The sequence below is a fragment of the Oncorhynchus kisutch genome, linkage group LG29, assembly GCF_002021735.2.
Source record: "Oncorhynchus kisutch isolate 150728-3 linkage group LG29, Okis_V2, whole genome shotgun sequence".
Lineage (NCBI taxonomy): Eukaryota > Metazoa > Chordata > Actinopteri > Salmoniformes > Salmonidae > Oncorhynchus > Oncorhynchus kisutch.
Window position 1 is genome coordinate 43,877,908 of NC_034202.2, and position 13,814 is coordinate 43,891,721.

The 13,814-nt window shown below is 49.1% G+C and overlaps 1 protein-coding gene across 1 annotated transcript in view; it reads left to right on the forward strand.

Annotated features, from left to right (window-relative positions):
- The window catches only part of LOC109883930 (T-lymphoma invasion and metastasis-inducing protein 1), a gene marked incomplete at its 5' end in the record, with an annotated part of 85,425 nt that overhangs the window by 48,503 nt on the left and 23,108 nt on the right, over positions 1-13,814 (forward strand). Inside the window, 3 exon segments of the mRNA XM_031808830.1 lie at positions 10,335-10,550; positions 12,926-12,994; positions 13,255-13,380. Coding sequence (XP_031664690.1) covers positions 10,335-10,550; positions 12,926-12,994; positions 13,255-13,380 — 411 coding nt within the window.

The following is a 13,814-nucleotide window of genomic DNA, read 5'->3' on the forward strand; positions in this document are numbered from 1 at the left end:
CCATTTGATCTCTTCAGACGATCTCTGCTGAACAGGTCAAATGCAGATAACATGAAGTAGATTGATTGAAATGCTGGTTAAAGACACATAAACAGTGTGTATTGATCCAGCCGCAGCCTTGTCGATTTGTCAGTAGTCTGATTGTAAAGAGCTGAGATCTTTGACCTCTGGGTGTCTGGACATGTGATGTGTTTTCACCTCTAGACAGGGGATGTGTTGGGGTCAAGGATTGACTGACCTGAAGTGTTGATCACCTGAAGTGGATCTTGTGACTCATCTGCCCTGTCTGTTTGTCTCTCTGTGATGATGTCATCTGTCTCTCTCACTGACTCTCTCTGTGTGATGTCATCTGTCTCTCTCTCTCTCTGTCTTTCTGTGTGATGTCATCTGTCTCTCTCTCTTACTCTCTCTGTGATGATGTCATCTGTCTCTCTCACTGACTCTCTCTGTGTGATGTCATCTGTCTCTCTCTCTCTGTCTTTCTGTGTGATGTCATCTGTCTCTCTCTCTTACTCTCTCTGTGATGATGTCATCTGTCTCTCTCACTGACTCTCTCTGTGATGATGTCATCTGTCTCTCTCACTGACTCTCTCTGTGATGATGTCATCCGTCTCTCTCTCTTACTCTCTCTGTGTGATGTCGTCTGTCTCTCTCTGTGATGATGTCATCTCTCTCTCTATCTCTGTCTCTGTGATGTCATCTGTCTCTCTGTCTGTCTCCCACTCTGTGATGATGTCATCTGTCTCCCACTCTGTGATGATGTCATCTGTCTCCCACTCTGTGATGATGTCATCTGTCTCCCACTCTGTGATGATGTCATCTGTCTCCCACTCTGTGATGATGTCATCTGTCTCCCTCTCTCAGAGACGTTCTGCAGCAACAAGCTGATAAAGTGACACTGTTTTCCTACTTTATCCGTCCCCCCGTGTCAACCCCTCCTATCCTGTTCTTTCCTCGTTCAATGTAAGGGGCTTTATTGGCATGGGAACATATGTCGGACGAAGCTGAACGGTACATATTGTGAATCGGACTCTGCTTTTCACCGCTGGTACCGATGTCGTGCTGACACAACATTCTAGAAACTCAAAGATGCGTGGTGGTGTGTAAGTACCTCAGATAAGAGCATTTGCTGAGTGACTAAAATGGCGTGTGTGTGTGTGTGTGTGTGTGTGTGTGTGTGTGTGTGTGTGTGTGTTCCACTGAGGGAGTGATTTGAAAGGAAAATGACTTGTCTCAGCATGGTAAAACTGGTTTGAACAGTAAACACACCTAACGTTGGGGAACGCCTATTGTGTGTGTGTGTGTGTGTGTGTGTGTGTGTGTGTGTGTGTGTGTGTGACCGAAGACAATGTGATCCACAATGACAACCCATGACCAGAGTAGACTAACCATCCCAGCCTGTTACTGTCTAATGTATAAACCAGAAAGACACTGTGTTATTACTGACGACTACGGCCGCGTCCCAACAATCTCTCCTACCTCACATATTGTGCACTTGTTCACTTCCCTTCATGGATTTTAAAGGAAATAACTAACCAGTAGCGAATAAGGACACCCTATGAATGGGGAGTAGCGAATAAGGACACCCTATGAATGGGGAGTAGTGAATAAGGACACCCTATGAATGGGGAGTTGTGAATAAGGACACCCTATGAATGGGGAGTAGTGAATAAGGACACCCTATGAATGGGAATAGTGAATATGGACACCCTATGAATGGGAGTAGTGAATATGGACACCCTATGAATGGGGAGTCGTGAATAAGGACACCCTATGAATGGGAGTAGTGAATATGGACACCCTATGAATGGGGGGGAGGTTAATAAGGACACTCTATGAATGGGGAGTAGTGAATAAGGACACCCTATGAATGGGGAGTAGTGAATAAGGACACCCTATGAATGGGAGTAGTGAATATGGACACCCTAAGAATGGGGAGTAGTGAATAAGGACACCCTATGAATGGGGAGTAGTGAATAAGGACACCCTATGAATGGGAGTAGTGAATATGGACACCCTATGAATGGGGGGAGGTTAATAAGGACACCCTATGAATGGGGAGTAGTGAATAAGGACACCCTATGAATGGGAGTAGTGAATATGGACACCCTATGAATGGGGGGAGGTTAATAAGGACACCCTATGAATGGGGAGTAGTGAATAAGGACACCCTATGAATAGGGAGTAGTGAATATGGACACCCTATGAATGGGGAGTAGTGAATAAGGACACCTATGAATGGGGACTAGTGAATAAGGACACCCTATGAATGGGGAGTAGTGAATATGGACACTTTGAATGGGGAAAGGTGAATAAGTTTGTTCTGAACAATGTGTCATCTACAGTTCAGGTTCTAGTAGTCCAGTCCAGGGTCTAGTAGACCAGTCCAGGATCTAGTAGTCCAGTCCAGGGTCTAGTAGTCCAGTCCAGGGTCTAGTAGTCCAGTCTAGTCCATGGTCTAGTAGTCCAGTCCAGGGTCTAGTAGTCCAGTCCAGGGTCTAGTAGTCCAGTCCAGGGTCTAGTAGTCCAGTCCATGGTCTAGTAGTCCAGTTCATGGTCTGGTAGTCCAGTCCAGGGTCTAGTAGTCTAGTCCATGGTCTAGTAGTCTAGTCCAGGGTCTAGTAGTCCAGTCCATGGTCTAGTAGTCCAGTCCAGGGTCTAGTAGTCCAGTTCATGGTCTAGTAGTCCAGTCCAGGGTCTAGTAGTCTAGTCCATGGTCTAGTAGTCCAGTCCATGGTCTAGTAGCCCAGTCCAGTTCATGGTCTAGTAGTCTAGTCCATGGTTTAGTAGTCCAGTCCATGGTCTAGTAGTCCAGTCCAGGGTCTAGTAGTCTAGTCCATGGTCTAGTAGTCTAGTCCATGGTCTAGTAGTCCAGTCCAGGGTCTAGTAGTCCAGTCCATGGTCTAGTAGTCCAGTCCAGTCCAGGGTCTAGTAGTCCAGTCCATGGTCTAGTAGTCAAGTCCAGTCCATGGTCTAGTAGTCCAGTCCAGTCCATGGTCTAGTAGTCCAGTCCAGTCCAGGGTCTAGTAGTCCAGTCCAGGGTCTAGTAGTCCAGTCCAGGGTCTAGCAGTCCAGTCCAGGGTCTAGTAGTCCAGTCCAGTCCATGATCTAGTAGCCCAGTCCAGTCCAGGGTCTAGTAGTCCAGTCCATGGTCTAGTAGTCCAGTCCAGGGTCTAGTAGTCCAGTTCATGGTCGAGTAGTCCAGTCCATGGTCTAGTAGTCCAGTCTAGTCCATGGTCTAGTAGTCCAGTCCAGGGTCTAGTAGTCCAGTCCAGGGTCTAGTAGTCCAGTCCAGGGTCTAGTAGTCCAGTCCATGGTTTAGTAGTCCAGTTCATGGTCTGGTAGTCCAGTCCAGGGTCTAGTAGTCTAGTCCATGGTCTAGTAGTCTAGTCCAGGGTCTAGTAGTCCAGTCCATGGTCTAGTAGTCCAGTCCAGGGTCTAGTAGTCCAGTTCATGGTCTAGTAGTCCAGTCCAGGGTCTAGTAGTCTAGTCCATGGTCTAGTAGTCTAGTCCATGGTCTAGTAGCCCAGTCCAGTTCATGGTCTAGTAGTCTAGTCCATGGTTTAGTAGTCCAGTCCATGGTCTAGTAGTCCAGTCCAGGGTCTAGTAGTCTAGTCCATGGTCTAGTAGTCTAGTCCATGGTCTAGTAGTCCAGTCCAGGGTCTAGTAGTCCAGTCCATGGTCTAGTAGTCCAGTCCAGTCCAGGGTCTAGTAGTCCAGTCCATGGTCTAGTAGTCAAGTCCAGTCCATGGTCTAGTAGTCCAGTCCAGTCCATGGTCTAGTAGTCCAGTCCAGTCCAGGGTCTAGTAGTCCAGTCCAGGGTCTAGTAGTCCAGTCCAGGGTCTAGCAGTCCAGTCCAGGGTCTAGTAGTCCAGTCCAGTCCATGATCTAGTAGCCCAGTCCAGTCCAGGGTCTAGTAGTCCAGTCCATGGTCTAGTAGTCCAGTCCAGGGTCTAGTAGTCCAGTTCATGGTCGAGTAGTCCAGTCCATGGTCTAGTAGTCCAGTCCAGTCCATGGTCTAGTAGTCCAGTCCAGTCCATGGTCTAGTAGTCCAGTCCATGGTCTAGTAGTCCAGTCCAGGGTCTAGTAGTCCAGTCCAGGGTCTAGTAGTCCAGTCCAGTCCAAGGTATAGTAGTCCAGTCCAGGGTCTAGTAGTCCAGTCCAGTCCATGGTCTAGTAGTCCAGTCCATGGTCTAGTAGTCCAGTCTAGTCCAGTCCAGGGTCTATGAGTCCAGTCCAGGGTCTAGTAGTCCAGTCCAGTCCATGGTCTAGTAGTCCAGTCCATGGTCTAGTAGTCCAGTCCAGTCCATGGTCTAGTAGTCCAGTCCATGGTCTAGTAGTCCAGTCCAGTCCAGGGTCTAGTAGTCCAGTCCAGGGTCTAGTAGTCCAGTCCAGTCCATGGTCTACTAGTCCAGTCCAGGGTCTAGTAGTCCAGTCCATGGTCTATTAGTCCAGTCCAGGGTCTAGTAGTCCAGTCCATGGTCTAGTAGTCCAGTCCAGTCCATGGTCTAGTAGTCCAGTCCAGTCCATGGTCTAGTAGTCCAGTCCAGGGTCTAGTAGTCCAATCCAGTCCATGGTCTAGTAGTCCAGTCCAGTCCATGGTCTAGTAGTCCAGTCCATGGTCTAGTAGTCCAGTCCATGGTCTAGTAGTCCAGTCCAGTCCATGGTCTAGTAGTACAGTCCAGTCCATGGTCTAGTAGTCCAGTCCATGGTCTAGTAGTCCAGTCCAGTTCAGGGTCTAGTAGTCCAGTCCAGTCCAGTCCAGGGTGTAATAGTCCAGTCCATGGTCTAGTAGTCTAGTCCAGGGTCTAGTAGTCCAGTCCATGCTCTAGTAGTCCAGTCCAGTCCATGGTCTAGTAGTCCAGTCCAGTCCATGGTCTAGTAGTCCAGTCCAGTCCATGGTCTAGTAGTCCAGTCCATGGTCTAGTAGTCCAGTCCAGTTCAGGGTCTAGTAGTCCAGTCCATGGTCTAGTAGTCCAGTTCAGGGTCTGGTAGTCTAGTCCAGGGTCTAGTAGTCTAGTCCAGGGTCTAGTAGTCCAGTCCATGGTCTAGTAGTCCAGTCCATGGTCTAGTAGTCCAGTCCATGGTCTAGTAGTCCAGTCCAGTCCAGGGTCTAGTAGTCCAGTCCAGGGTCTAGTAGTCCAGTCCATGGTCTAGTAGTCCAGTCCATGGTCTAGTAGTCCAGTCCATGGTCTAGTAGTCCAGTCCAGTCCAGGGTCTAGTAGTCCAGTCCAGTCCAGGGTCTAGTAGTTCAGTCCAGGTCTAGTAGTCCAGTCCAGGGTCTAGTAGTCCAGTCCAGGGTCTAGTAGTCCAGTCCATGGTATAGTAGTCCAGTCCAGGATCTAGTAGTCCAGTCCATGGTATAGTAGTCCAGTCCAGTCCATGGTATAGTAGTCCAGTCCATGGTATAGTAGTCCAGTCCATGGTCTAGTAGTCCAGTCCAGTCCATGGTATAGTAGTCCAGTCCAGGGTCTAGTAGTCCAGTCCATGGTATAGTAGTCCAGTCCAGGGTCTAGTAGTCCAGTCCAGTCCATGGTATAGTAGTCCAGTCCATGGTATAGTAGTCCAGTCCATGGTCTAGTAGTCCAGTCCAGTCCATGGTATAGTAGTCCAGTCCAGTCCATGGTCTAGAAGTCCAGTCCAGTCCCTGACAGTATATCACTCCTGTATCTCACACCTCCTACATATCTTAGATGACTGTAAGTCAAGCACATCTTCATGAGCAGATTTCCACCAGCTTTCATCTGAACAGCAGTAGCTGTCAGGGAGAAAGAGGGAGAGATAATTATTTATATACGGTGTTGTAACGATGTGCAAATAGTTAAAGTACAAAAGGGAAAATAAATAAGCATAAATATGGGTTGTATTTACAATGGTGTTTGTTCTTCACTGGTTGCCCTTTTCTTGTGGCAACAGGTCACAAATCTTGCTGCTGTGATGTCACACTGTGGGATTTCACCCAGTAGATATGGGAGTTTTTCAAAATCCGGTTTGTTTTCGAATTCTTTGTGGGTCTGTGTAATCTGAGGGAAATATGTCTCTAATATGGTCATATATTTGGCAGGAGGTTAGGAAGTGCAGCTCAGTTTTCACCTCATTTTGTGGGCAGTGAGCACATAGCCTGTCCTCTCTTTAGAGCCAGGTCTGCCTACGGCGGCCTTTCTCAATAGCAAGGCTATGCTCACTGAGTCTACATAGTCAAAGCTTTCCTTAATTTTGGGTCAGTCACAGTGGTCAGGTATTCTACTCTGTTAAGGCCAAATAGCATTCTAGTTTGCTCTGTTTTTTTGTTAATTCTTTCCAATGTGTCAAGTAATTATCTTTTTGTTTTCTCATGATTTGGTTGGGTCTAATTGTGTTGCTGTCCTCTCTCTCTCGCTGTGTGACTCAACCTCTGGTTCATTCCACTGATAGAGAGAGAGAGAGAGGGAAAGGAAGAGAGCTTGTCTTGTCTTGCCTGGCATGTTGGCAGGTGTGGGATTCAGCGTCGCCTCAGGGTTGGCACTGTTCTCCTCTCTTTTCCCTGCTCTCTCTCTGTGTCTGTCTGTCTGTCTGTCTGTCTGTACCTGTCTGTCTGTCTGTCTGTCTGTCTGTCTGTCTGTCTGTCTGTCTGTCTGTCTGTCTGTCTGTCTGTCTGTCTGTCTGTCTGTCTGTCTGTCTGTCTGTCTGTCTGTCTGTCTGTACCTGTCTGTCTGTACCTGTCTGTCTGTACCTGTCTGTCTGTCTGTACCTGTCTGTGTGTCTGTCTGTACCTGTCTGGCTGTACCTGTCTGTGTGTCTGTACCTGTCTGTCTGTCTGTACCTGTCTGTCTGCCTGTCTGTGTCTGTACCTGTCTGTCTGTCTGTCTGTCTGTCTGTCTGTCTGTCTGTCTGTCTGTCTGTCTGTCTGTCTGTCTGTCTGTCTGTCTGTACCTGTCTGTGTGTCTGTACCTGGCTGTCTGTCTGTACCTGTCTGTCTGTACCTGTCTGTCTGTACCTGTCTGTGTGTCTGTACCTGTCTGTCTGTACCTGTCTGTCTGTCTGTACCTGTCTGTCTGTACCTGTCTGTCTGTCTGTACATGTCTGTACCTGTCTGTCTGTCTGTACCTGTCTGTCTGTACCTGTCTGTGTGTCTGTACCTGTCTGTCTGTACCTGTCTGTCTGTCTGTCTGTACCTGCCTGTCTGTACCTGTCTGTGTGTCTGTACCTGTCTGTCTGTACGTCTGTCTGTCTGTCTGTACCTGTCTGTCTGTCTGTCTGTCTGTCTGTCTGTCTGTCTGTCTGTCTGTCTGTCTGTCTGTCTGTCTGTCTGTCTGTCTGTCTGTCTGTCTGTCTGTCTGTCTGTCTGTCTGTGTGCCTTAACAGAGCACGCCCCTAACGGTGGTTTTGGGAAGAAAATAACATTGGTTTCCATGGTAACTTCTGGCCCTACCCTCTCTCTACGGTTACTTTGAGATCCTTTGATTTGAAGAAAAGAAAACTGATGGTTGATGCACAACACAGCAAAGAAAGAGGAGAGGAGAGAGGGAGGGTTGGGAGGAGAGGGATGGGAGGAGAGGAGAGGAGAGGGGAGGAGAGGGGAGGAGAAGGAGGGGAGGAGAGGGAGGGGAGGGATGGGATGGGAGGAGAGGGGAGGAGAGGGGAGGAGAGGGGAGGGATGGGAGGAGAGGGAGGGATGGGAGGAGAGGATGGTAGAGAAGGAGGGGAGGAGAGGAGAGGGGAGGTGCTAGATGAGAGGGAGGGAGGGAGGGAGGGAGGGAGGGAGGGAGGGAGGGAGGGAGGGAGGGAGGGAGGGAGGGAGGGAGGGAGGGAGGGAGGGAGGTGACTGTATGACAACGAAGACAAATGTTTCTATTTCCTCATCCGGATTCATGTCAACTCTAATGTTGAATACACAAATCCTACGTTACTAATTCTCTCTCTGTATCTCTCTCTCTCTCTCTCTCTGTCTCTCTCCGTCTCTCTGTCTGTCTCTCTGTCTCTCTCTCTCTCTGTCTCTCTCCGTCTCTCTATCTGTCTCTCTCTCTCTCTCTGTCTCTCTGTCTGTATCTCTCTCTGTCTCTCTCCGTCTGTCTGTCTCTCTCTCTCTCTCTCCGTCTCTCTCTCTCTCCGTCTCTCTGTCTGTATCTCTCTCCGTCTCTCTGTCTGTATCTCTCTCCGTCTCTCTGTCTGTATCTCTCTCCGTCTCTCTGTCTCTCTCTCTCTCTCCGTCTCTCTGTCTGTATCTCTCTCCGTCTCTCTGTCTGTCTCTCTCTCCGTCTCTCTGTCTGTATCTCTCTCCGTCTCTCTGTCTGTATCTCTCTCTCTCTCCATCTCTCTGTCTGTATCTCTCTCCGTCTCTCTGTCTGTATCTCTCTCTCTCTCCATCTCTCTGTCTGTATCTCTCTCTCTCTCCGTCTCTCTGTCTGTATCTCTCTCTCTGTCTCTCTGTCTGTATCTCTCTCTCTCTCCATCTCTCTGTCTGTATCTCTCTCCGTCTCTCTGTCTGTCTCTCTCTCTCTCCATCTCTCTGTCTGTATCTCTCTCCGTCTCTCTGTCTGTATCTCTCTCTCTCTCCATCTCTCTGTCTGTATCTCTCTCTCTCTCCGTCTCTCTGTCTGTATCTCTCTCTCTCTCTGTCTCTCTGTCTGTATCTCTCTCTCTCTCCATCTCTCTGTCTGTATCTCTCTCCATCTCTCTGTCTGTATCTCTCTCTCTCTCCATCTCTCTGTCTGTATCTCTCTCCGTCTCTCTGTCTGTATCTCTCTCCATCTCTGTCTGTATCTCTCTCCATATCTCTGTCTGTATCTCTCTCCATCTCTCTGTCTGTATCTCTCTCCATCTCTCTGTCTGTATCTCTCTCCATCTCTCTGTCTGTATCTCTCTCCATCTCTCTGTCTGTATCTCTCTCCATCTCTCTGTCTGTATCTCTCTCCATCTCTCTGTCTGTATCTCTCTCCATCTCTCTGTCTGTATCTCTCTCCATCTCTCTGTCTGTATCTCTCTCCATCTCTGTCTGTATCTCTCTCCATCTCTCTGTCTGTATCTCTCTCCATCTCTGTCTGTATCTCTCTCCATCTCTCTGTCTGTATCTCTCTCTCTCCATCGCTCTGTCTGTATCTCTCTCTCTCCATCTCTCTGTCTGTATCTCTCTCTCTCCATCGCTCTGTCTGTATCTCTCTCTCTCTCCATCTCTCTGTCTGTATCTCTCTCTCTCTCCATCTCTCTGTCTGTATCTCTCTCCGTCTCTCTGTCTGTATCTCTCTCCATCTCTGTCTGTATCTCTCTCCATATCTCTGTCTGTATCTCTCTCCATCTCTCTGTCTGTATCTCTCTCCATCTCTCTGTCTGTATCTCTCTCCATCTCTCTGTCTGTATCTCTCTCCATCTCTCTGTCTGTATCTCTCTCCATCTCTCTGTCTGTATCTCTCTCCATCTCTCTGTCTGTATCTCTCTCCATCTCTCTGTCTGTATCTCTCTCCATCTCTGTCTGTATCTCTCTCCATCTCTCTGTCTGTATCTCTCTCCATCTCTGTCTGTATCTCTCTCCATCTCTCTGTCTGTATCTCTCTCTCTCTCTCCATCTCTCTGTCTGTATCTCTCTCTCTCTCTCTCCATCTCTCTGTCTGTATCTCTCTCAGTCTCCTCAATTCAATTCAAAGTTGTTTTTATTATTGGCATTTACATTGCCAAAACAATACTAATAATTAACATTAGTGAGAAGAAAGAAAAACCCATGGAAACATGAACAGTAAACATCACATCATAGTGTTGTACTATCGGCTATGTTTTAACAATGTGCAAATAGTTGTCGTACGAATAGAAGGGAAAGATAAACAGATCATATTGATGGGGGTATTTACAATGTTTGTGTTCCACTGGTTGCCCTGTTCTCATGGCAACTGGTCACAAATATTGCTGCTGTGATTGCACGCGCTGGTATTTCACATAAAAGATATGGGAGTTTATCAATGTTTGATTTGTTTTCAAATATGTCTCTAATATGGTCTGTCTCTCTCTATCTCTCTCTTTATCTCTTTCTATCTATCTCTTTATCTCTTTCTATCTATCTCTCTCTTTATCTCTCTCTTTATCTCTCTCTTTCTCTCTCTATCTCTCTCTCTATCTATCTCTTTATCTCTCTCTCTCTCTCTCTCTCTCTCTATCTCTCTCTTTATCTCTCTCTTTCTCTCTATCTATCTCTCTATCTATCTCTTTATCTCTCTCTCTCTATCTCTCTCTCTATCTCTCTCTTTATCTCTCTCTTTATCTCTCTTTATCTCTCTATCTATCTCTTTCTCTCTCTCTATCTATCTCTTTATCTCTCTCTCTCTATCTCTCTCTCTATCTCTCTCTTTATCTCTCTCCGTCCACAGAGTACTGAGCAGGTGACTGCATACTGCCGGAGTCTCCATGAGATGAATCCTTCCCATGCTTCCCCTCAGTCTTCCTCGTCCTGCTCTTCCTCCCTCTCTCCCAGCCAAGCGGTGCCAGTGACGGCGGGCATTGCCATCCAGCGACAGCTGTCACACGCCGACAAACTACGTAAAGTCATCAGTGAACTGGTGGAGACTGAGAGGACCTATGTCAAGGTTAGTAGAGAGTGATGGTGGAGGTGGTAGTGGTGGTAGTGGTGATGGTGGATGTGATGGTGGTGGTGGTGGTGATGGTAGTGGTGGTGGTGGAGGTGGTGGTAGTGGTGGTGGTGGTGATGGAGGTGGTGGTAGTGGTGGTGGTGGTGTTGGTAGTGGTGGAGGTAGTGGTGGTGGTAGTGGTGATGGTGGTGGTGGTGGTAGTTTTGGTAGTGGTGGTGGTGATGGTGGTGGTGGTGGTGGTAGTGGTGATGGTGGTGGTGGTAGTGTTGGTAGTGGTGGTAGTGGTGATGGTAGTGGTGATGGTGGTGGTGGTAGTGGTGGTGATGGTGGTGGTAGTGGTGATGGTGGTGGTGGTAGTGGTGGTGGTGGTAGTGGTGGTAGTGGTGGTAGTGGTGATGGTGGTGGTAGTGGTGATGGTGGTAGTGGTGGTAGTGGTGGCGGTGGTGGTAGTGGTGGTGGTGGTGGTGGTAGTGGTGGTAGTGGTGGTGATGGTGGTGGTGGTGGTGGTAGTGGTGATGGTGGTGGTGGTAGTGTTGGTAGTGGTGGTGGTGGTGGTAGTGGTGATAGTGGTGGTGGTAGTGGTGATGGTGGTGGTAGTGGTGGAGGTGGTGGTAGTGGTGGTGGTGGTGGAGGTGGTGGTAGTGGTGATGGTGGTGGTGGAGGTGGTAGTGGTGATGGTGGTGGTGTTGGTAGTGGTGGTGGTGTTGGTAGTGGTGATGGTGGTAGTGTTGGTAGTGGTGGTAGTGGTGATGGTGGTGGTGGTGGTGGTAGTGGTGATGGTGGTGTTGGTAGTGGTGATGGTGGTGGTGGTGGTAGTGGTGATGGTGTTGGTAGTGGTGATGGTGTTGGTAGTGGTGATGGTGTTGGTGGTGGTGGTAGTGGTGGTGGTGGTGGTGGAGGTGGTGGAGGTGGTGGTAGAGTCACAACAGTCACATCACACAACACAACAGTCACAACACACCACCCTCTCAGAAATTAACACATGAATGCACCCAAACCCAAACTCACAACAGATGACCTAATTATGTTTGCATTGTGAATGCGCACACACACACACACACTGTCACACACCCTAAACCCTGTCTCCTCTCTCCTGCAGGACCTGGGCTGTCTGATAGAGCGTTACCTAACCCTGTCTCCTCTCTCCTGCAGGACCTGGGCTGTCTGATAGAGCGTTACCTAACCCTGTCTCCTCTCTCCTGCAGGACCTGGGCTGTCTGATAGAGCGTTACCTAACCCTGTCTCCTCTCTCCTGCAGGACCTGGGCTGTCTGATAGAGCGTTACCTAACCCTGTCTCCTCTCTCCTGCAGGACCTGGGCTGTCTGATAGAGCGTTACCTAACCCTGTCTCCTCTCTCCTGCAGGACCTGGGCTGTCTGATAGAGCGTTACCTAACCCTGTCTCCTCTCTCCTGCAGGACCTGGGCTGTCTGATAGAGCGTTACCTAACCCTGTCTCCTCTCTCCTGCAGGACCTGGGCTGTCTGATAGAGCGTTACCTAACCCTGTCTCCTCTCTCCTGCAGGACCTGGGCTGTCTGATAGAGCGTTACCTAACCCTGTCTCCTCTCTCCTGCAGGACCTGGGCTGTCTGATAGAGCGTTACCTAACCCTGTCTCCTCTCTCCTGCAGGACCTGGGCTGTCTGATAGAGCGTTACCTAACCCTGTCTCCTCTCTCCTGCAGGACCTGGGCTGTCTGATAGAGCGTTACCTAACCCTGTCTCCTCTCTCCTGCAGGACCTGGGCTGTCTGATAGAGCGTTACCTAACCCTGTCTCCTCTCTCCTGCAGGACCTGGGCTGTCTGATAGAGCGTTACCTAACCCTGTCTCCTCTCTCCTGCAGGACCTGGGCTGTCTGATAGAGCGTTACCTAACCCTGTCTCCTCTCTCCTGCAGGACCTGGGCTGTCTGATAGAGCGTTACCCTAACCCTGTCTCCTCTCTCCTGCAGGACCTGGGCTGTCTGATAGAGCGTTACCTAACCCTGTCTCCTCTCTCCTGCAGGACCTGGGCTGTCTGATAGAGCGTTACCTAACCCTGTCTCCTCTCTCCTGCAGGACCTGGGCTGTCTGATAGAGCGTTACCTAACCCTGTCTCCTCTCTCCTGCAGGACCTGGGCTGTCTGATAGAGCGTTACCTAACCCTGTCTCCTCTCTCCTGCAGGACCTGGGCTGTCTGATAGAGCGTTACCTAACCCTGTCTCCTCTCTCCTGCAGGACCTGGGCTGTCTGATAGAGCGTTACCTAACCCTGTCTCCTCTCTCCTGCAGGACCTGGGCTGTCTGATAGAGCGTTACCTAACCCTGTCTCCTCTCTCCTGCAGGACCTGGGCTGTCTGATAGAGCGTTACCTAACCCTGTCTCCTCTCTCCTGCAGGACCTGGGCTGTCTGATAGAGCGTTACCTAGCTCCTCTGCAGAAGGAAAGATTCCTCAGCCAGGATGAGGTAGGATCATCTCATAGACACCCTGCATGCTACTGGGTCATCATAACTGTGGTGGTTCGAACGGGGTGTATTCATTAGGGCACAACGTAGCAAAATGTATTCTACTTATTTATTTTTCCTATCCCAGTTTTGGAATAAAGATCTCTATGTCGGTGGGAATGAAATAGTGATCATACTTCATGTGATATGTTTACATCACAGTATCTTTTAATAATAATTGCAAAGAAAGATGGTTACCGTTGCTATGCTACCTCCTCCAGCTCGATGTCCTGTTCGGTAACCTAGGAGAGATGCTGCAGTTCCAGGTTGAGTTCCTGAAGACTCTAGAAGATGGGACCAGACTGGTAGCCAACCTGGACAAGCTGGAGAGAGTAGAACAGTTTAAGGTACAATCACATCCTGGTCAACAGTAGTGGATTATGGGTCCTAGTTAACAGTAGAGCACTATGGGTCCTGGTCAACAGTAGTGGATTATGGGTCCTAGTTAACAGTAGAGCACTATGGGTCCTGGTCAACAGTAGAGCACTATGGGTCCTGGTCAACAGTAGAGCACTATGGGTCCTGGTCAACAGTAGTGGATTATGGGTCCTAGTTAACAGTAGAGCACTATGGGTCCTGGTCAACAGTAGAGCACTATGGGTCCTGGTCAACAGTAGAGCACTATGGGTCCTGGTCAACAGTAGAGTACTATGGGTCCTGGTTAACAGTAGAGCACTATGGGTCCTGGTCAACAGTAGAGCACTATGGGTCCTGGTTAACAGTAGAGCACTATGGGTCCTGGTCAACAGTAGAGCACTATGGGTCCTGGTTAACAGTAGAG